At 38.3% G+C, this 23,364-nt stretch overlaps 1 protein-coding gene across 2 annotated transcripts in view; it reads left to right on the top strand.

Moving 5' to 3' along the window:
* Nucleotides 1-4,164: 4,164 nt before the first annotated feature.
* The window catches only part of UBR2 (ubiquitin protein ligase E3 component n-recognin 2), a 149,365-nt gene continuing 130,165 nt past the window's right edge, over nt 4,165-23,364 (top strand). Inside the window, exons 1-2 of one of the 2 annotated variants that reach the window (XM_027838320.1) lie at nt 4,165-5,186; nt 21,398-21,657. In XM_027838320.1, the coding sequence (XP_027694121.1) occupies nt 5,109-5,186; nt 21,398-21,657 (338 nt within the window). In that variant the 5' untranslated portion in view covers nt 4,165-5,108. The remainder of the gene's footprint in view (nt 5,187-21,397; nt 21,658-23,364) is intronic. The other variant, XM_027838319.1, reaches the window with a different exon arrangement.

Here is a 23,364-nt window from a genome sequence, read left to right as displayed (position 1 = left end):
ATTCTCTGGCTTGGAGATTAGAGCTAAAAAAAGAGAATTATTGATTAGTATTTTACAATTTCCCAAGGCAGAGGATACATTTATACTAAGCTCTCTTTTTAGGCAATGAGATAGAAATTGTCTGGGGGTAAGCTTTTAATAGCTGTGTTGAAATTGGGGTGGGGGTGGGGGGTGAGACCTATGCTGTTTTCATTCTCTTTCCCTGTACCTCTTCCCTTCATCCCAGAGGAGAAGAATGGAGGGCATTACAGAGTATGAGTAGCTGTGAATGATTCCTGCCCATTTCTACTGTTTAGCAGCCCATCACCTCAGTGTTACATAATCATCACTTTCCCTCTTCTGGAAAACAAGGTAGTTGAAATAGATGATTTCCATCTCTAAATCCCATGATCCTTCCCCCTCCACAGAATGATGGCACTGAGCACCTTAAGGGGCAGAGAAGGGTGACACATAAGAAAAGAATGCGTTGAAAGTCAGAACCAAAGATAAGCACTACATGTTTCACAATTTTGCTGTGGGTCAACTCTGGTTGTCTACTCATGGAACTCTGAACCTCAGATTCTTCTTAGAAAACAAATATATATGCTGTCACTGGCCAATGATATTAAGGGGAACAGAGGGAACAAGTATTTAGTAAGCACCTATGATATGCTAGGTACTGTGCAAAGCACTTTTTTTTTAACAGATTTAATTCTCGTAACAACCCTGGAAGGTAGGTGCTATTATTATTCTTTTTACAATTGAGGTAACCAGCTCTATCCACAGAAGTTACATGATTTGCCCAGGGTCACACAGCTGGTAAATATTGGAGAACAAATTTGAACTCACATCTTCCTGACTCTAAGACCAGCATTCTATACATTGAGCCACCTAGCTGCCTCTATAATAATAATTAACAATTATGTATCAATTTGTTTGCAAAGTGCTATTCCTGTTACCTCATTTGCTATGGATGTTGTTGTGGCAGCTAGGTGTGGCATTGGCTAGAGTGCTGGGTCTCAAGTCAGAAAGACACTAGTTCAAATCAGGGCTCAGACACTTCCTACCTGTGGGACCTTGGCAAGTCACTTAACTTCTGTCTGGCTCAGTTTTTTCATCTGTAAAATGGGGGTAAAAATAGTACTTATCTCCTGTGAGGGACTGTCTGATGTTGGCAGTTGCCAGTTGGGCGCTGTGGCAAGAGTAGGGTAAGATCTGGGTATATTTGGAAGTCGAGGCAGGGGCTGTGGTAGGCGGAGTCGTGGTGAACTGGGATGGGCTGGGTACGGAGAAGCCCTGAGGCAGTGGGCAGTGCTATGTGAGATAAGCTGGGTACAAGGAAGTAGCGGAGTTTGTGCTCCTGAGGCAAGGGGCGGTGCCACATGGGAGTGGGATGGCAGAGGACCGAGTTCCCTTTGCTTAGCCCCCTCCCTGTATGCGGCGTCAGCCCCAGACGCCTCCATCTTGTGACCTTCCTGACTTCCTGGGTCCCTTTGTGTAGCACTGACCCCAGACCCCTCCTCCCAGTATCTGAGTCTGACTTCCTAGGTCACGTACTCTGTCTATGCACTAATCCCAGATGCCTCCTCCCTGTATCCGGTCCTAGCCTCCTACGTCACTTTCTCCCCCTTGGTGTGCTAAACTCAGACAGCCCCTTCCGATATCTGACCCTACAATCATTGGCTAGTAAGCGGGCTGGGGAGGAGGGACTAGGTAGGTATTTAGGAACGAGCGTGGTCAGATCACGCGCGCTCTCTCTTGGCTCCTGCTCTGTTGCTCTGGCCTTGCTGCTTGGGCTTGCTGTGATGGCTTGCTGTGATGGCCTCTGAATAAAGCTCTGGTGTTGGCGCCTCCCGATGGCTCGTCTCTGTGTGTTTATCCGGCTGAGGACCGAAGACTCGGAAGTGAGTATGACTCTGGTAGCCTGCTCCTTATAGGAGGAGAGGGTATGGCGTGCAGCCGGCAGAAGGTCGGCACGGCCGGTACAATTTCCCATGGTTGTTGTGAGGATAAAATGAGATAATATTTGTAAAGCACTTTGCACAACCTAAAGTACTATATAATTGCTATTATAATCCCTATTTTATAGATGAGAAAACCAAGGTTTAGAGTAATTAAATTCCAACTGGTAAGGTAGATACTACTATTATCTCCATTTTATAAAGTAGGAAACTGAAGCACAAAGAGGTTGAGTGATTTGCCTAGCTGGAAAATGTCCTGAGGTAGGATTTGAACTCAGATCTTCCTGACTCTTAAGTCTTTAACTCTTTCCAAAAGTTAGAGAAGCAACTTTTCAAAAGGTGGCAGATAGATAAAATTCTAGTTGATAGCATGCACACAGCTAATAAATGTCACAGAAAATATTTGAATAAATCTTTCTGACTCTTTCCAGCATTCTGTCTGCTACTATGCTACCTCCAATGCTGACTAACTTCACAGACTTCTTAAGTTTTTTTGAGGTGATGATGAGCTGCTGGTGTTGGTGGAAAGCCACAAAGAAAGACTAGGTGAACACTTTGGGGAGGATGGTGGTGAGGTGGTAAGTACAACTTCATTTTTCATAATATCCTGTTCTGTTTTCTCTTCCCAGAAATCAACCAATCAATAAATATGCATTAAGTGACTCCTACTACCAGGTACTATTCAAGGCATCAGGGATACAGACAAAAAGGAAAGTCTCTGTCCTGAAGAAGCTTACATTCTATCAGAAGAAAGAGCATATACATAAGTATATACAAAAGAGATACATGTAATTCTGCTTCCAACCAAGCCTAAAGTGTTTTCCCTGAGGGGAAGTCCTGTGACCTGCAGTGAGTACTTGTATGTATGCATGCACCACATATGTAATAAATATTTTAGCCAAAGAATATATATATATATATATACATATATATATATATATAGTACACATATTGTTTTTTTTTTCAGAGAGTCTATATTTTCTCTCAATTGAGAATAAGAAAAACAAAACTGTTAGAAACATTTATAGTCAAGCAAAACAATTCCCCGCATTGGTCTTTGGTGCATTTTAATATCTACAACTTCTTTTTCTATTTGCGGCTTTCTTTGGTAAAGAGGTTTACTAACTATTCATGATGGTTTTTTGTGTAACCAGTAATTGGTTGAAAGTGGCTAAGCTAGTGAGTGTAAGCAAAGGCTACTCTTCCCTTTTGAGGGCTAATAATAATAGCTTGCATTTGTAGCTTTAAAGTTTGCAAAGTACTTTACATGTGTTAACTCATTTGATTCTCACAACCAACTGGTAAGGTAGGTACTACTATTATCTCCATTTTATAAAGTAGGAAACTGAAGCACAAAGAGGTTGAGTGATTTGCCTAGCTGGAAAATGTCCTAAGGTAGGATTCGAATTCAGGTCTTCTTGACTCTTAAGTCCAGCACTCTTTCCAAAAGTTAGAGAAGCAACTTTTCAAAAGGTGGCAGATAGATAAAATTCTAGTAGATAGCATGCTGACAGGGCCATAACAGCCCTCTTCCAATCATAAGCAAAAAAGGGTCGGGTCCCTGATATATTCATGACACCCATAAGCTGTATCTTTATATTTAGACCGCACAACATATGTATTTTATGTACAAAATTAATTTAAAATGAATTTTTTGGTGGGGGGACCAGCACTTGGAGAAAGGTGTGAATCAGAGAAGGTTTCAGGGAAATGTCTCTTGAGCTGAGTTTTGAAGGAAACAGGAGATTTTAAGGGGGCAGAGGTGAGATGAATAGTGAAGGGGTGAGGAACCTGCCACCTCGAGGCCACAAGTGACCCTTTAGGTCCTCAAGTGCAGCCCTTTGATTGAATCCAAAAACTTGGATCCAAGACCTTTTGGATTCAGAGACCACATGTGGCCTGGAGGCCACAGGTTCACCACTCCTGGATAATGCATTCCTGGTATGAGGTAGAGGATATGTATTGGAATATATTGGATATATATGAGAATATAGTGGATATATATTGGAAAATATATATATATAGATATATAGACTTGAGGCAGAAACTTATTAGGACAATGCTACAACAGTCCAGGAGAGGGGTGGTAAGGGTATGAATTATGGTGGTGGCCTGGTGAGTACATAGCAGTAATCAAAATTTATTGAGTGAATGAGTAAGTGAAAGGAAGAGGACCAATATGAGAGCTGTTGTGAAGATAGAAATAACAAGATTTGACAACCGTTGGATGTGTGGGATGAGGGAGAGTGAGAAATCAAGGATAATGAGGATGCCAGCCTAGATTGAGGCACCCTTGAAAGAAATAGGGAAATTCAGAAGGGGAGTGGTTTTTAGTTTGTTTGGGGGGAGAGTAAGCAATCACTACATCAAGTTCTTATGAAACGCCTATTATTGCCAGGCCCTGTTCTAGATACTGAGCATACAAAGACAAAAAACAAAAAACAGTTTCATAATCTCATTAACTTACATGTCACTCGTACACATATAAATAAATTCAGACTACAGAAAAGGTAAATACATTGTAATTTCGCGGGGGGGGGGGGCATTGGCAGCTGGAGAAATTAAGAAACACTTCATGTAGGAGGGTGGCTCTCGAGATGAGCTTTGAGGCGAGAAAGAGGATTACAACTCCGACCACGCTGTTTTCGCAGCAAATTCCACGCCTTCAACTCCCTCCTTACTCTACCCCTCCCCCGAGGTCGAGTTCGGAAGTCGGACTACAACTCCCAAAATGCCCTTGTGGTTCGTCTGCCAGCACCACCTCCCTCCCGGCAGCCCCGGAAAGAAGACTACAGTCCCCACAATGCCCTGCTCGCTCTCCATGGTGTTGTTGCCCCTTCCCCGGTTTGGGACGCGGTAGAGGAGATCTCCTACGCTAGGCCCCGGGGCCCGCCGTGTCCTTTCCCCGGGACTGGGAGGCGGTGACGTGCCGCTGAGCCCCGAGAGGCAGAACCAGCGGCTTCCCCCACTCCCGTCTCCGTCCCGGTCCCGTCCCCTGTCGCCCGCTTGCTTCCCTCCCTTCCCTCCTCCATTCTACCCTTCCTCCCTGCCTGACCCCCTCCCCCCGGCGGGTTCCGGGGAGCGGAGCTGCCTGAGGCGGGGGTGTCGGCCGCGGCCCCCGGGGGCTGAGGGAGGCAGGCAGCGGAGGCGGAGGCCGGAGGAGAGAAGATGGCGTCGGAGCTGGAGCCGGAGGTGCAGGCCATCGACCGGAGTTTGCTGGAATGTTCCGCTGAGGAGACCGCGGGGGTGAGCTTCGGGGCCCGGAGGACGGACTGTGGGGGGGTGGTCGGGGTATCTGGGGAAGGGGGCGACGGGACCCTCTGGGCCGCTCCTGTCCGAGCCCGGTCACTCCGCTGTCCGGAGTAACGGCCCCAGAGAGCGGCTCCCCCTTCCGCCGTCCCGTCGTGATCCGTCCCTTCCTGTCCCAGCAGCGGGGCTGGGACCCGGCTGTCCGGCTCCTTCCTCTTCCCCTCTCGCCCCCAGGCCGGGGGCCGAGCGAAACCGCCGGGGCTTGGACTCTTCCTGCCCCCTAACTGTAAAATGTGCCCCAGCCGCTTCTTGCCACCGAGTCTTCCTCTTGGCAACTTTGGAAAGATCACCCTCTCCAGGTTGTAGGGTGTCATGGAGAGGCTGCTCGCTCTCCCTAGCCTCCTGTCTCCGGGAGGAGCGTGTAAACAATTGTAGCATCCGACGCCCCCCCCCCCCACCTGTCATTCAGTATTCATTGGAGGTTTCCAGAAATCAACGCTCCTGGGGGACGGAGTGGGGACAAAAGAGCAGGCTGTCTCTCCTTTCTTTCTCCACCTCTGTTCTCTCCTCTCGTCTGTCTGCTCTTCTGTCTTTTCTCTCCTCATGTTCTCCCTTTCTCCTTTCCTATTTCTTTTCTCCTCTTTTATCTCTCTTCTCTGTATTCTCATTTCTCTCCCCTGTGCTCCTTCCTCCCTCCACTTTTTCTCTTCTCTCTCCTCCACCCCTTACATGTCTTGATACTCTCTCCTGTCTCTTTCTCTCTTATCTCATGTCTTCTCTCTCCCTTCTACCTTCTCTCTCTCTCTCCTTTCTTCCCTTCTTACTTCTCCCCTTCCCCCTTCTTCCCCTCTCCCCTCTTCTTCCTCTCTTCCTCCCCCTTCTTCTTCTTTCCCTCTTCTTCCCCTTTCCCCCTTCTTCCCCTTTCCCCCTTCTTCCCCTTTCCCCCCCTTTCCCCCTTACCCTTCTTCTCTTCTCCTTTTCCCTTTCTCCCTTCTTTCCTCCTTCTCCCTTCTTTCCCCCTTCCCCCTTCTTCCCCTCTTCCCCTTCCCCTTCTTCTCTTCCCTTTCTCCCTTCTTTCCCTTCCCCCTTCTTCCCCTTTCCCCCTCTTACCCTCTCCCCCTCTTCCCCTCTCCCCCCTGCCCCTTCCCCCTTCTTCACTTCTCCCCCTTCCCCTACTTCCCCCTCCTCTCTTTTTCTCTCTCTCCCTTTCTCCTATTCTCTCTTCTCCCTCTATCTCCTCTTTCTTCCCCTCCTTCCTGTCTCTCCCTTTTCTCTCCCTTTTTGTCTACTCCTTTCCCTCCTCTCCAATTCTCTCTTGATCCCCCCACTTTTATCTGAAAGAAGTCATTTTTACAGAGTAGCAGATCTACAAGTACAATAGGACACCCACTCCTTTTACTTTGTTGTTCTGTGATTAACTTCATGACCCCATTTGGGGTTTTCTTGGCAAAGATACTGGAGTGATTTGCCATTTCCTTCTCCAGCTCATTTTACAGGTGAGGGAACTGAGGCAAACAGGGTTAAGTGACTTGCCCAGAGTAGATCTAGTTAATGTCTGAGGCTGGATTTGAACTCGGGAAGATGAGTCTTTTCCCTGGGGCTCTATTCACGAGGCCACCCAGCTGACCTACCTTTACTTAGGTTTGTATTGATACTAGGAAGAGTTATGACCAGTAGTGTCAAACTCAAATAGAAATGAATATTGACTTAGAAAGACTACAAATTAACATTCTCTATTTTGTATTATATTTTTATTTATTTTGTTAAAAATTTCCCAATTACAATTTATTCTAAGGAGTTTTGCTAGCCTCAGGGCTAAGAGTTTAATATTTCTGTACTAGACCATTCTTTTTATTGTTTTTAAACAAAACTGTGTCAGATGAAGCCATGGAACTATACTTTGTGTTTTAAAAAAAATGGCAATTAAAAACTAGCAGAATTTCATAATGACCCTCATAGAATATATGACATCTCTTCTGAAGTGAAACCTTTTCTGAAAGGACAAGCAGGAGCACTAAGAGCAGATCATCTAGATTGCTTGTAAATAAAACTGAAAATAACTTTAGTTTCTCAGTGATCTCTTGGCATAGGTACCATCTCCAAGGCGCCAGAGCTTTTTTTTAAGCTACTATTTGCCTTGAATGACCTGTGAATTTATGGATGGCTATGTTTGAAAGGGAGAGAGCATGTTACTGTGTTAAATGAATGCTTAGAAGTTCTCTATGAATGGGAGAGTGGACTAAAGTGAATTTGACTGGGTAAAGGAAAAGGATGAGGGAAGGGATTAGGAGGAGGTGACAGAAGGATCTGTAAGTGGAACTTAGTTTATCGATATGTGGAATCTGTATAGCAACTTTCCTCAAAGAATCAAAAATGTTTAGTCTTTAGTCTTTTTAACTATAGTATAGAACTGTTTGGTTGAGCTTTATTTCCATCCACTTTATGCTGAATTGTAACTTTATCCACCCTATATCTAAAGACTAGAAAACCTTTGGCTAGACTTTGCATGTATTCTGTGTTGATTCATGGAAACATAAATGGGAATAATCTTCATTAAGTAAATAATCAGATAAATGGCAGCGAATCTACATTGATAAGATACTCTGTCCATACTTGATCCATACTTGAGATATTTTGTTCTCTTGCCACTTAATGACTGTGTGACTTTGGCCAATTAACCTCTTTGTACCTCAGTTTTCTCATCTGTAAAATGAAGCAATTGGATGACAACTAAGGTTTTTTCCAGCTCTAGATCTATGATTCTGCTTCCCTAACATCTCCAGTTTCTCCCTTTTTCTGCTTTTGCCTGAGTTCGGGCCACTTCTCTGGAATATTAAAATTCTCTTCTTTTTTTGAAAAATGTTTTTATTGATGTCTTTTGTTTTTAACGTCATCAGAATCCTCCTCTACTCCTAGAGAGACATCTCATATAACAAATAGTATTTTTTAAAGCCAAAAGAAAGAAAAAGAAGAGGGAAAAATCAGGACAACTGACCAGTACATTGAAAATTCTGAAAACATGCAACACCTGTAGACCGCCCACTTTCAAGAAGGACCTCTTTTTGAGTTATGCTTACAATATCTTTCTAAAGGTGCTCTCTTCTCCCCCTCCCATCCATCTTTAATGTTGTCATGCAAATAATTCTAATGCGTATGTCAGGTTATGTCACTCCTCAAAAATCTCAAGTAACTCCCTATTGCCTTAAAAACAGACTGAAATACCACCTCCATGAAGCCCTGCCTGATTTCCCTCTTCCTTCCTCAGTCAGTAATATTGTTTTCCTTAGATCTCACGTAACACTCTGTATTTACATGTTATTTTACATTGTTTATGCCTGAATTGTATCAACTTATTAGATTGTAAGTTTCATGAGTAGAGGGGTCCTGATTTATAAAACCTTTTATCTTTTCGTACTATCTACCAAAGTGCTCTGCACAAAATAGGCATTCAGCAAATATTTATTGAATTGAATGGAATAGTGAGAAAACTACTAAGAAAGCCTGTACTAGAATCCCAGGCTCCTAACAATCTATAGTACAGTGGACTGTAGAACCACACTGAGAGATCAAGGGGGTTGCAATTGGAAGTCATTAGTTTGGATGTCACTGAATTACGTTTTGGTAGTTCAAACTTTCCAAGTTGCATTTTACTTTTGTAATTTTACTTTTTAAATGGGTTAAAATGAGCCATTGCTAAACAAGTTAATGACGTAAAGAAGACAGAAATGTTTGATCTGAGAGTTGAAGGTTAACAGTGCAGTTGTACATGATTCATGTACACTGATTCAACAATGACTATGATAATTATTGAAATATAAAATTCTTTGAGTAATATAATGTTTAGTCTCTCTCTTCCCTGCTCCCCATTATCATCTGAGTGCTATTTATTTATTTATTTATTTTGGGGCCCATCCTGTGATGAAGATCAGCTACTGTTCTGTCTCTTAGGGTCTTAGAGAGTTTCCTGAGGTACTAAGGGGTTAAATGATTTGCCAAGGGTCACAAAGTTTGTGTGGGGTATGAATTTGAACCCAGGTCTTCACTCCAAGACTTACTCCAGTATCTCTTGCTGTCTTCCCACCAGAATTATATACTTCTTAGATACTTAAAAGAATTGTGATTTTTGTCTTTTTTCACCTATCCACATCCTAACTCTGCTAAACCTTGGTTAGTTTTTGTGAATTGTGATTGAAAAAAGAACTCATTGCCTGGTGGCTAGCCTGATGATAAGACTCTGAGTGAGGTTGATTCTGGAATAACAGATGATTTATTCTGTCTCCAAGTCTAAACATGAAGTCTTTCCTATTAACTTCCTTATTGGTATAGTAGAAAGAGAGCTGAACTGGCATCAAGAGACACATAGGTTCAAGCCTAATTTTACTAGCTTATAAATTATTTGACTTTGCTGATTCTTTTCTTCTCTGTAAAGTGGGAATAGTAATTCCTATATGGTTTTTTGGGGATCAAATTCAATAATGCATGTAAAGTGCTTTTTAAACCTTAAAGCCCTAAATAAATATCATTTGTGAGGACAACATCATTAGATTATAGATTTAGAGTGGAAAGGACCCTAGAAGTTATCTAGTTGGAAACAGGTAGAGGTAACTGGTAACTGGAGAGGTTAGGTTATTTGCCCAAAGTCACACAGGTAGCAAGTGGAAGAGTCAGAATTGGAACCCAACCCCTTTGCCTTCAAATCATTATCAAGCTGAAGGGGGTTACAATCTTCTTCCTAGTCACTCAGATTAATAATCTTGGAGTCATTTGGTAAGGTTCCAGATCCATTCAGTTTTGCTTCCTTCTGCATCATCCCTCCTACATCTGTCTTTTTTTTTTTTAATCTACTCACAATAGGGCTGGAATAGATAAACTCTAAGGTCCCTTTCAGTTCTAAATCAAAGATCTTATGATCCTGTGGCTACAACCCTGATTCAAGCCTTCGTTACCTTTCATTTAGACTAATGTATAATAGCCATCTTATGGGTTCTTCTATGTCCTGTCTGTTGCATCTCCAATCTGTTTTTCACATTATTGTCAGTATCATCTTCCTATAGTACTTCCCTGTTCAAAAATCCTTAGTGGTTCCCTATTGTTTCCTGGATAAAAAAGAAATCCAAATAAACTCAAAATACAAAATAATCAAGCATTGAAGACCTTCCATATTCTAGTACCAACCTACCTCTCTAGCCCTATTTCACATTATTCTCCTTCCTGTGTTATATGTTTCAACCAAATGCGACTAATCACTGTTCCATGGCATTTCCTGCCTCTATGCATTCATACAGACTCCACTCCCCTTCCCCCCCCCATGTTTGCTTTTTTTCGTCTGTGCCCATTGGAATCCTGTTTTTCCCCTCAAGGCTTAACTCAGGTGCTACCTCCTTTGTGAAGCCTTACCTGAGCTTCCTAGTCATCAGGTTGGTTGTTTGTTTTTGTTTTTTTCAATCTCATCAAATTTTCTGGAACACTAAAATTTCTTTTTTTTGCCACTTTATTCCCTACTTTGTATCTTATATATACTTATCTGTGTGTATATTGTTATCATTCCATTAGAATATTAGTTCCTTGAGTGCAGGAATTGTTTCACTTTTGTCTATATCACCAGTGCCCAGCACAATTCCATGCTCTGGGTGGGTATTTAATAAATGTTTGTTGTATTGAATTGTAGGGGAACATGTCAGGGATTTCCCTCTATTTTTATGGCCTTCAGGAACTAGGGGTCACTGAATGTGCTGGATAGTAATGAAGTGGCATTCTTTTCACAGTATTCTCCAAGTGATTTCCCCCTCAAATTAGGATGAATTAATGAGATTTTATTAATAATAGCTTTCATGTTGGTACTATTATAGGGCTAAATAGGGTTTGAAATTAAATTTCAATTAAATAGTTACATTTGAAGAAAGGCAAGGAAGTAACTTGTTACAAAGGAGTAGCTTTCCTTTAGAATCTTATTTTAGCCAGTGACTGGTTGAAATCACATTATCATTGGAAATTGTAGCTAATGAATACTTGTCTCATCTCATTCCTTATCCTCAGTTTGTAACTATATCAAATGACTGGAAACATACTGCTTTTCCTAAGGTGTACTTAACACTATATGACTAGGGCTGATCTTCTGCCTATCAGAGATCCCATCTGTCACTTCAAGTTCAGGATTACAATCTGGATGTTGCAACTAGTCCTGCAGGGAAACCCAGAGAAGCCAGTGTCCTGGGACACAAGCCCAAAGGGCTTTGGACTTGGAACTTGACTCTATTCCTGACTCTGGATTTTCTCTACCATGCTACAGAAAGCTCCCTGTGCAGGAAGTTCATTCCACCCTTGGATTTCTCATACTGGAAGTATATTCTATCCCTGTGGTCTTCCTCTGATTGGCTGTTTCGTCCCAGAACATTCACTTTAAGGAATGAGCCCAGGCCAGCCATTTAATAACAATAACAATAATAACAATAGCTAGCTTTTGTATAGTGCTTTAAAGTTTGTAAAGCTCTTTAAATATGTTATTCATTTGATCCCCACAGCAGCCCTTTAAGGGTGGTGCTGTTATTATCATTTTACAGATGAGGAAACTGAGACATATAGAGGTTAATCAACTTGCTCAGCGTCACACAACCAATTGTGTCTGAGGTGGGATTCAAGTTCAGGTCTTCCTAACTCCAAGTCCTACACTTTTTACTGTACACTGCTCTATCTAGCTGTCTGAAAATGTTTTCATTCTTCTCCAGACTCCACTCCTGACTCTACTGACTACCATGCTCTCTCCTGGATCTCCCCCACTACTACTTACTTTTCAGCTTCCATTTATGTGTTGTCTTTCCCAATTAGAACATAAGCTCCTTCAGGGCTGGGACTATCTTTCTGCTTGTATTTGTATTCTCAGTATTTAGCACAGTTCCTGGCACATAGTGAGTACTTAATAAATGCTTCTTTACTTGACTTGTCGCTGCTTTCTGTTGATTAGTATTGATTCTAAATTTCGATTTCTAAGATTACTCTTTATCATGTTGCACTTTTATATAACTACAAAAATGTCCTTTTCTTCCTACTCGTCTATTTCCAATTTCTCATTTTTTTTAACTTGGCAGAATTGTTTTCACAGCAGGTATAGTTGTCCTAGACCTATTCTGTATATCTACATTTCTTGCACTAGTAAGTTTGAGTATAATGCCACAATTAAGTGTTTACTGTTTCCAGTTGTTGCTTTTAATTAAGGATCTGCCTTAGTGAAAAGTAAACTTCCATATTTGGAATTAATTTCTAGAATTCCTTTGAATGTAATGATTTATATTTTATTTTACAGGTGACTATAGTTCATTCATAGGAAAATTTGATGTTCATTCCTATAGCAGAAGCAGCTTTGGTCTTGGAATCAGCAATTTGTGTTCAAGTCCTGTCTCTGACACTTATTAATTGTGTAACTGTAGACAAGTCAGTCACTTAATCTCTAGACCTGTGTTTCTTATCTGTAGAAGGGGGCTAATACTCATATCACCTACCTTATAGGGCTGTTATGAAGAAAGCAGTAGGGTACAGTGGAGAGAAGGCCAGATTTGGAATACCACTATACTATGATTCAGATCCTGTCTCTTCGACCTTGAACATCATTTTTCCTCTGTGGGCCTTAGTTTTCTCATCTGTAAAATGAAGGGATTGGACTAAATAGCCGGTAAGGTCCCTTCTCTCTACAAATCTATGATCCCATGAAAGCTGTTTGTAAAACCTAAAGTACTATACAGATGGACATTTTTCTCATATTGCAAGAAGAATACAAAAGGAGAAGCCAGTCTCTTCCCCTAGCATTTGTAATCAGTGATGTTTTCATTTGTAAACTCCTTTCATATCATAAGAGAACACATTCCTAATATAAATTTATTTTGAGCTGTTTTCTCACAAAAACTTCATTAAATAAATGCAGATGATTATTGTTTTAAGAATTGCTTGCAAACGGTTTTTACCCTTTCTAAAACAGTGCAAAATAGTGTGTGAGAGCAGCTGATAATTACTAGGATAAATGTATTACAATATTTTTTTCACCTTTATTTGTCATATTGGGACAAAGTGGGGACTTACAGGCAAGCAAGGTAGGCAGCTGTCGAGCATCGAGGGGAAGGGATACATCAGGGAACATCTACAAAAATTTCGCTTGTTTAATTACTTAAAGAGTAGTCTTTATTGGCATGGGTGTTCCATCCATTGATGCAGTGTGATACCCCTTTATAACTCAGTAGATAATCTGTGAGAGTTGCTGTGGCCAGAATTCATAACTTTGCCGTGAACTAGTCACAAGCATTTCTGAACTTAGCTTCTTTGGTCCTTGGAAAACAGACATACCAAGCCCATACCTAAAGCCTTCCCAGTTTAATAGGGCCTACCAAAGCTTGTACTCTGCTCATGTGGCTATCTTCCAGAACCAGGGTCATCATTTCCATGCCATGAGGAAGAATCAGAGTAAGATTTTAGTGGTGGTTAAAAATACTTTTCTATATGTTTTTCTGAGGAATATAGTTTTAATTTTGTAATGTATCAAATTTCATGTATTTCATTGAAGGCCCAAATCTTGTAGGAAAAGGTAACACAAAGAAGGTGCGATTTTCAACCCTTCCATAGTGGTGAATTATCTGCATATTCCTAGTGCTTTGTGTTGGGGATAGATTACATGTATCCTGGTAGTCTAATGACACAAGAGGAGAAACCTTTAAGAGTCTTACTGTCCTACTTTCAGCTCTACTACTTTTCATCCCAGGGTCTAGACTATACCATTAGAAAAAGAAATGCAGGCCTATAAGTATGATGTGATGATAATTTCAGTAGTAAGAATTATTTTTGTTCAGATTTACTTTCTTTATTACTTACTTCCAATGTAAACATGAAACTAATTCATGGTTCCAATTTTTTTTTTTAAACACATGTTAAGAGGAGCCCTCTAATGGAGCCCTGCTAAGTGGTATTTCATCTTGGTAGATAAGTGACTCTGAGTTCTTAAAAGTGATACCAGTGGAGCACAAGTTCAAGCAAGTACTATCAAGTTGGAAAAGATTCAGAAACAGACCTCTGGGAGGTGGAGGACAAGCGTAACTCACTTCAAAGAGGTTTAGATATAGCCTAAAGCCTGGCTGCTAAATGATTTTTTTTTTTTTTTTTTTTTGCTACAGCAACTAAGGACTGCCCACTAGGAGTCTTTCAGCTGAAGGTGTGCTCATATTGATGAAATCAGAGATTTAAAGTATTTAAAGTAGATTTAAAGTAAATGTTGAAGTAAGTGGAGGGATGTCTAGCCTATATCAGATTGTGCACCATCTTGGGGAGGGTGGTGGGGAGGAAGGGGGAAAAAAATTTTAAACTCAACAGCATATGGAATTGATTGTTGAGAAATCAAAATAAATTAATTCAAAAAATAAAGACATTGGTTAACTTAAAGAACATAAAAAAGGTAAGTTGAGGGAAACAGTAATTGTGGCAACTAGTGAGAACTAATTTTAAGAAACTTGAATTTCTTTTGTTTAGGAATTCATGGCCCTTTATTCTTTAAGGGAACTTTTTAATAAAAATTATTTATTTATTTTTAGTTTTCCACATTCTCTTCCATAAGATTTTGGCATATAATCTGATATAGGCTCTACTTATATATTCATGTTAAGCATATTTTTGCATTAGTCATGATGTATGGAAGAATTAGAACTAATGGGAAGAACTACAAGAAAGAAGAAATAAAATAAAACAATAAAAGAAAAGGAAAGAAAATGGTATGCTTCCATCCGCATTCAGACTCCATGGTTCTTTTTCTGGATGTGGATAGCATTTTCTATTATGAGTCTTTTGGAGTTGTCTTAGACCCTTCCTTGCTGAGAAGAGCTAAGTCTATCAAAGTCAGTCATCACACAATGTGGCTGTTACTGTGTACAGTGTTCTCCTGGTTCTGCTTATTTCACTCAGCATCAGTTCATATAACTCTTTCCAGGTTTTTTTGATGTCCGCCTGTTCATCCTTTCTTATAGCACAATAGTATTCCATTACATTCATATACCACAACTTGTTTAGCCATTCCCCAAATGATGGGTGTCCCTTCGATTTACAATTCTTTGCCACCACAAAAAGAGCTGCTATAAATATTTTTGTACATGTGGGTCCTTTTCTCGTTTTTATGATCTCTTTGGGATACAGACCTAGAAGTGCTGTTGCTGGGACAAAGGGTGTACCCAATTTTATAGCCCTTTGGGCATAGTTCCAAATTGCTCTCCAGAATGGCTGGATCAGTTCACAATTCCACCAACAATTCATTAGTGTTCCAATTTTCCCACATCTTCTCCAACATTTATCATTTTCCTGTTTTGTCATGTTAGCCAATCTGATAGGTGTGATGTGGTACCTCAGAGTTGTTTTGATTTTTATTTCTCTAATCAATAGTGATTTAGAGCATTTTTTCATATAACTATAGATAGCTTTAATTTCCTCCTCTGAAAACTGCCTGTTCATATCCTTTGACCATTTATCAGTTGGGGAATGACTTGTATTCTTATAAATTCTACTCAGTTCTCTATGTATTTTAGAAATGAGTCCTTTATCAGAGACACTGGCTGTAAAAAATTGTTTCCCAGCTTTCTGCTTCTAAGGGAACTTTTTCTACCTTTTTTTCCTCACTCTATTTCTCTTCTGTCATTTCTAGTAACTAATATGAAGGACAGAATTCATACACAAATATACATTGCTTTACATAATACACATGTTTCTGACAAGTTTTTTCTAAATCAAAACACCTTTTAAATAGTAGGAGAGTTGAGATTTCCAGTAGTGATTCCTTTCATGATGTAAATAGCTACATCTAGTTTGTTTTAGAATTTCTGATTTTCATACATTATACATTTATTTTTTTTTAATGGGAGTATAGCTGCCAGGACAAACCGAGGAACTCCATGAACATAATTATAAAACACTTTTTATACAAATAAAGTCAGATTTAAATAACGGAAGAAATATTAATTGTTTTTGGGTGGTTAGAGCCAATATAATAAAGATGACAATTTTACCAAAGCTAATCTATTTGTTCAGTGCTATCCCAATTAAATTACCAAAATATTATTTTATTGAGCTAGAAAAAATAATAAAATTCTTTTGGAAGAACAAAAGGTCAAGAATATCAAAGGAATTAAAGGGGGGAAAATTAAAGGAAGGAGGTTTAGCAGTATCAGATCTTAAACTATATTATAAGGCAGTAATTATCAAAACTCTGTGGTTCTGGCTAAAAAATAGAAAGGTGGATCAGTGGAACAGAGTAGATATACAATACACAGTCATCAATGATTACAGTAACCTTGTGTTTGATAAATGTGAAGATTTAAGCTTTTGGGATGAGAATACAATATTTGGTAAAAAAAAATGTTGAGAAAACTGGGAAGCAGTCTGGCAGAAATTGGGTATGGATCAGTATATTATACCATTTACCAAGATAAGGTAAAAATGGATACATGACCTAGTTATAAAGAGAGTTAGCATAAGAAACTAGAAGAACATTGAAAATATTACCTTTTAGACCTGAGGATAAGGAGCATTTATGAGTAAACTAGATAGAGAGCATTGTGAATTGTGAAATGGATAATTTTGATTACATTAAATTGAAAAGGTTTTGTACAGATAAAACAAGATTAGAAAGAAAGCAAAAAATGGGGATTTTATAGACATTTTTTCAGATAAAGGTCTCATATCTCAAATATATAGAGAACTTTGTCAAATTTAAAAGAATATGAGTCATTCCCCAATTGATAAATGGTGAAAGGACATGAACAGGCAGTTTCTCAATGAAGAAATCAAAACTATATATAGTAGTAAGAAAAAATGTTCTAAATCATTATTGATTAGAGAGATGCAAATTAAAACAACTTTGAGGAACCATCTTACACCTTCAGATTGGCTAAAACGATAGGGGAAGATGACAAATGTTGGAGGAGGTGTGGAAAAATTAGGACATTAGTACACTATTGGTGGAACTGTGAACTGATCCAAGTATTTTGGAGAGCAATTTTATGCCCAAAGAGTTATAAAACTGAGTATACCCTTTGACCCAGCAATTCTGCTGTTAGGTCTGTTTCCCAAGGTGATAAGGAAAAAAGGAAAAGACCCTATATATTCTAAAATATTTATAGCAGCTCCCTTTGTGGTGGCAAAGAACTGGAATTTGAAGGGATGCCCATCAGTTGAGGAATGGCTAAAAAAGTTGTGATAATGATTGTGATGGAATACTACTGTGCTGTAAGAAACGATGAGCTGGTTCATTTTAGAAAATATGCATGGAATAATGAAAAGTGAAATGAACAGAACCAAGAGAAATGTTGTGTGCAGTTAACAGCAATATTGTTCAAAGAACAATTGTGAACAGTCAAATTATTCTGAGTACTATAAACACTCAGATCAAGTATAAAGGACCTAGGAAGGAAGATGCTATCTACATCCAGAGAAAGAACTGATAAATAGAAGTATGCATAATATGGTTTTATATATATTTATAAATGTATCAAATGGTGGCCCTCTTTAGTGCGTGGTGGAGAGGGAGGGAGAGAAGGAGACAGTTCGGAACTTAAAGTGTATCAAAAAGAAATTAATTTTTTTTAAATGGGAGTATATTGTGCTTGCTATAAGAAGTGATGAGCAGGATGCTCTCAGCAAAACCTGAAAGGACTTACATAAGCTGATGCAAAGTGAAATGTACTGTATACAAAGTAACAACAGTATTGTAGGATGATCAGCTGTGAATGACTTAGCTATTTTCAGCAATACAATGATCCAAGACAACTCTGAAGGACTTAATGATGGAAAAATGCTATCCATCCCCCAAGAAAAAACTGATGGTGTCAGAATATAAACTGAAGCATACTTTATTTGCTTTCTTTATTTTTCTTGAGGTTTTTGTTTGTTTTGTTTTGATCTGTGTTTTCTTTCACAATGTGACTGTTATGGAAATGTTTTACATGACTACACATGAACTGTATCGAATTGCTTGCCTTCTCAATGAATGGGGTTAGGGAGGGAGGAAGAGAGAGAATTTGGAACTCAAAATTTTGAAAACAGCTGTTAAAAATGGTTTTTACATGTAACTGGGGGAAAACAAAATACTAAGCTAATTTAAAAAACATTAAAAATGGGAGTACATCTTTTTTGGAAATAAGAGACTTATCTTAGTTCAGCCACTTTTAAAAATCATAGTATTATAGTAAAATGTTACATAATTAAAACTGGATATTGAGAATGTTTATGCTATATAAGTTTGTAACCTTGATTTGTATTATATAATTTGTATTTCATCAACTGAAACATTTATTTAACCTGAATAGTTATTTGGTTTAGAGTTTGTTTCAGTGATCCAAAACTAAGTTTGACACTTCTGGTTGATAGTACCATTAAGCTACATTAGTGCTTTTAGATAACTTCATCACTTATCTCCCTGGAATTAAAATAAGTGGAAAAAGGATTTCTTTTTACAAGATTTGAGACCATAAAATGAAGGAAAAACAAGAAATCATTCATTTCTATTTTCATACAAATCATGTATGTTGCTCCAAAAAAAAAATCAAGAGGAGATTTGATAACTTTTTAGGATTGTAGAGAGATTATTTTTTTCAATCTTAATCCTTGATGATATTTATTCTTTTCTATGCGTGTTATGCTTTGCCAATAGTGTATTGAAAATATCTATTTTTTTTGGAAGAGTTTTTGTGCTACTTTTATTTGCTGTGAAACTTGAAGTTTGTTCTTGAATAAACTAATTCTAGTTGATTAGTTCTAGTAAAAATAATTACCTAATACAATACATGTTTTGTTTGTTTATTGGTTGGTGACTTTTCACATGATCTGGCATTGTTGGCTACTTTATTTATTTGTTCCTATTTTCATCTCTGAACTTAAAGCATAGATATATTTTTTACTTAGGCCCGGTTATCCCAAAGGAGAGATCTTTTGAGATCTCTACAGAAACACTGTAGGTTGAAAGGATATCTCTTGTACAAAACAAACACAGCAAAATTAGTGGTGTTTGGGAAAGAGATTTTCATTTGGGAGACAAGAGCATCAACTTAACCTGTTTTCATGATTAATTCCCTTGAGTTAACTTGCATTCCATTTTTTCATGATGTGTTAACAAGAGAGGCAACCTGCTGTAGTGCAGGGGTCAGCATCAACCTGGATTTAAGTCCTACTTCTACAATATACTGGCTGTGTAATCCTCAAGTTAGTTGACCTCTTAATGTCCCAGCAACTTTATAATTAAAAGAAATTTGTTATTTTTTAAATTAAAAAACATTTCTTTTTTTCTCCCTTCTACCTCTTCCCACATCAGTTAAAAAAGCAAGCAAACAAACAAAAAATCAGAAACAAAAAAAAAATACAAACTCTTGTAACATATGCATAGGTGAGCAAAACAAATTCTCACATTGGTCATGTCCAAAAATGTGTATTACATGCTGCATCTTGAATCCATCACCTCATTGTCAGAGGGTGTGTAGCAGGCTTCATCATTGGTCCTCTGGGGTCATGATTAGCCATTTCATTGGCAACAAACCCAAGCAACTTTCTAGGAATATAAGTTGTAGAACAATTACTTCCTCATAGGGAGCTCTTACCCTGATGATATAGGTCCTGATCCATCAAAAAACCCAAAACTTCTTAAGAATTCTTAAATCCTTAGAGTTTGGGGCAGCTAGATGGCTCGGTGGATAGAGCACCAGCTCTGGAGTCAGGAGGACCTGAGTTCAAATTCGGCCTCAGACATGTAACACTTACTAGCTCTGTGACTCTGGGCAAGTCACTTAACCCCAATTGCCTTGCCAAAAAAAAAAAAAAAAAGAATTCTTAGAGTTCTTGAGTTTCACTTAAAATGTGAAATTGACTAGGAAGGAAAAAAATTTTTAGATCTTTGGAATTGAGAACTTTCACTTAGAAGTATTCCTATTGCCAATAATTTCTTGTTTGATTTTGATTACATAGCTCAGAATCAGGAATTATTTACTAATTTTAACCTCTTATTTCAGTGAGAAATCTTCAGTGTTTGCAGGAGGTAAAATATTTTGTAGAAATATGCTTTTATCTTCAGTTGTACAAATTTCTGGAGAAGTGGAAGAAGAAATATAACTCTGTAGCCTGTATGTAATATTAGCATTGACCTTGGACAGAGGTTGTTAATAGTATCATAATGGGGTGGGGTGAGGTGGCAAGTGGGAGTGATATCAAGCTATTAACAGTTTAGTTTTTTAAAACTAGATATTTTACTTTTTGTATGTTTAGAGATAATCTCAGAGGTAAATACTGCTGTGTTTGTGCCAGGTAAACATTACTGTGGTGTTATGTAACTAGGGGACAGTTTTGATAGCAAACTAACTCACTTTGAAATGTTTCAAAATTGTTTTCTGTGCATAAATACTAGCCAGTTATGAATTGTTAGTTGTGTTAACTCAATTTTAGTACCAGAGAGAGCAACTTAGCAGTCTTTTTCATGTCTGAAATGCCAAGATTGATTTGGTTTCCATCTAAGATACAGTGTGGAGGTGGGAGAAAGTCAAGTCCCTTGAGAATGTTGGGAATGAATGATAGAATTGGAGAGAGAGCATACAAAATGGAACTAAAGAAAAATAATAGAATAAATTGCCTTTAGAGTAATGTGTTACAAATTTAAAGAATACTTTCTTCAAAACAACCCTATGGGTTAGGTAGTTCAGGTATTATTATTCTCATTATACAGATGAGGAAACTGATACTCAGAGCATTGAAGGGACTGGGCTAGAATCACAAGCTGAGCCTTCTCATTCCATCTCCAGTGTCACTTTACCAGCAAATAGAAGGACCTGAAAAATTGAAAGGAGGAAACAGTGACTTTAAGAACTGACTTTCCTTTGCAATTTTAGTAAATTTATTTTTACTTTATTAAAAATAAAACTGTTCCATAGCAGAATTAGCATCTAACAGTGGTTCTGTAGAGGATTTATAAGGAAGACAAAGATTGGAATTACCCAGAACAAATGGGATTTTAATTTGTATCACTGAAGGAATGTCCACACTGACATAAACTCATGGATCCATCAAAGCAGAGCAGAATTTTAAATGAAAATTTGAAATTTATCTTAAAAAGGGCTAATCATCAGTACTTAATTTATATGAAAAGTAATTTTTTAGTTTCTTTTTCTTTTCTTACTAGTAAGGTATTCTGACTCAACTTTTTTTTTTTAAAGAAATGGCTACAAGCAACTGACCTGACTAGAGAAGTATACCAGCATCTAGCCCACTATGTACCCAAAATATACTGTAGGGGTCCCAACCCCGCTCCACAGAGAGAAGATATGCTGGCACAACATGTTTTGTTGGGACCCATGGAGTGGTATCTTTGTGGAGAAGATCCTGCATTTGGATTTCCAAAACTTGAACAAGGAAACAAACCTTCCCATCTCTGTGGCCGTGTTTTTAAAGTAGGAGAGCCTACATACTCTTGCAGGTAACACATCTTCCTCCTAAAATATTGGCATATTTTTGCTTGAAAACTTTAATGTACTTATTTCTATTTACCCATATCTTATTTTAAGAAAATAATTGGAACATTCCTATAACAAGCACTTATTGAGTGCCTATTATGTGCATTCTAGGAATACAGAGACAAAAGAACAAATTATCTGCCTTCATGGAATATACGTTCTTTTTTGGGGGGGAGGAATATAATATTTACATAGATAACCAAGTACAAGAAAATTTGAGGAGGGAATGAGCAGTAATAACTGAAGGTGGCAGGAAAGGCTTCAGAGAGAAGGCAGTAGCACCTGAACTGAGCTGTTAGGGGCACTCTGGATTCAAAGAGGCAGTGATTAAGAGGCAGTGCATTCCTGTCCTGTGGGCCAGCTTATGCAAAGGCATGGAGGTGGGAGATGGAATGTCTTGTTTGGAGAACAGCAAGTAAGTCAGTTTGGTTATAACGTAGAGTGCGTGAAGGAGAATCGTAATGTCAGCCTGGAACACTAGTCTGGAGCCCATATGTAAAGGGTTAAAATGCCAATAAGCAATTATTGCCTACTGTAAGAAAAATAAAATATATTAAACAAATATGAAATGCTCATTTTTTGAAGTGATAAGATTTGCATTGTAATAATAGCTGTTTCTTTGGGTGTTTGATACTTCTACCTGTCAAAACAGGACTGAAAGCTTTGTTTAAAATGGGTTATTCTCTTTATGTTTTGTTCCCTGGCCTGCTGGCCTATTTATTACTATTCTTCAGGTAATCCATGACTGCCACCATTAAACTGTGCTTTGGAGTATAGAAGTAGAAAAGCATTTCTTTTGCTTTATCTGATTCAACTTTGTGCATAGCGTCTGCTCAAGTTTTTTGCTATTGCCCACTATCTTTTTAAAAATAATTTTTCATTATAAACTTACTAACAACTTCAATACTTGTGAACAAATAAAATATGGAATAAAATCTAGACTAAAATCTTAAGCTCAAAACTATTTACATTTTGATAAAAATATAAACTTTAGCAAAATACTAACAGTAACAACTTAATGCTTCTGTTTTATTTCTTTTCTATCTTTGTTCTTAAAAATTTTTTGTTGCTGTTATATTTGTGTAGTCCTCATTGTGTCTGTTCCATTCTGCTTTTTTTTGCTTTGGATTATTTCATGTATCATAACATTTCTGTGTGTTCTTTCTATTTGTCATTCTTATTGTGTAGTAGTATCAGATAACATTAATGTGCAGCTTTTTATTTAGTTATTTCCCAACTAGTAAGCCATATGGATTTTTATTTTTTTTTCTATAGGCAGTTCTAAATATTTTTGTGTGCATCCTTAGGATGTCTCAAAAGGTAGGATCATTGGGGATTATTTTGTGACTCTCACAATATGTTGCCATATTTTTCTCTAAAAAGACTGCACAGATTTATACAACTCACCAACTGGGTAGTAGTATAATTGTTTCTCCATAACCCTGCTAGGATTGAATTTATCATCTTAAGTTGTTTTAATGGATATAATATAGTACCTTAAGAGTTTTTTGGGGTGGTTTTTGTTGTTGTTGTTTTTTTGCTTTTCATCTCCCTTTGCAATAGAAAGTGTGAACAGTCTTTCAAGTGATTTTTAATAGCTTGTAGTTTATTACTGTGAACACTTTAACCATTTATATGTTGGGGAATTGGTTTTACTGTTGTTAGTTTGT

This window comes from Vombatus ursinus, unplaced genomic scaffold, assembly GCF_900497805.2.
Source record: "Vombatus ursinus unplaced genomic scaffold, bare-nosed wombat genome assembly UNPS02014826.1, whole genome shotgun sequence".
Taxonomy (NCBI): Eukaryota; Metazoa; Chordata; class Mammalia; order Diprotodontia; family Vombatidae; genus Vombatus; species Vombatus ursinus.
Note: the sequence above shows the minus strand (reverse complement) of the source record. Positions and strands in the feature narration are given on the sequence as shown.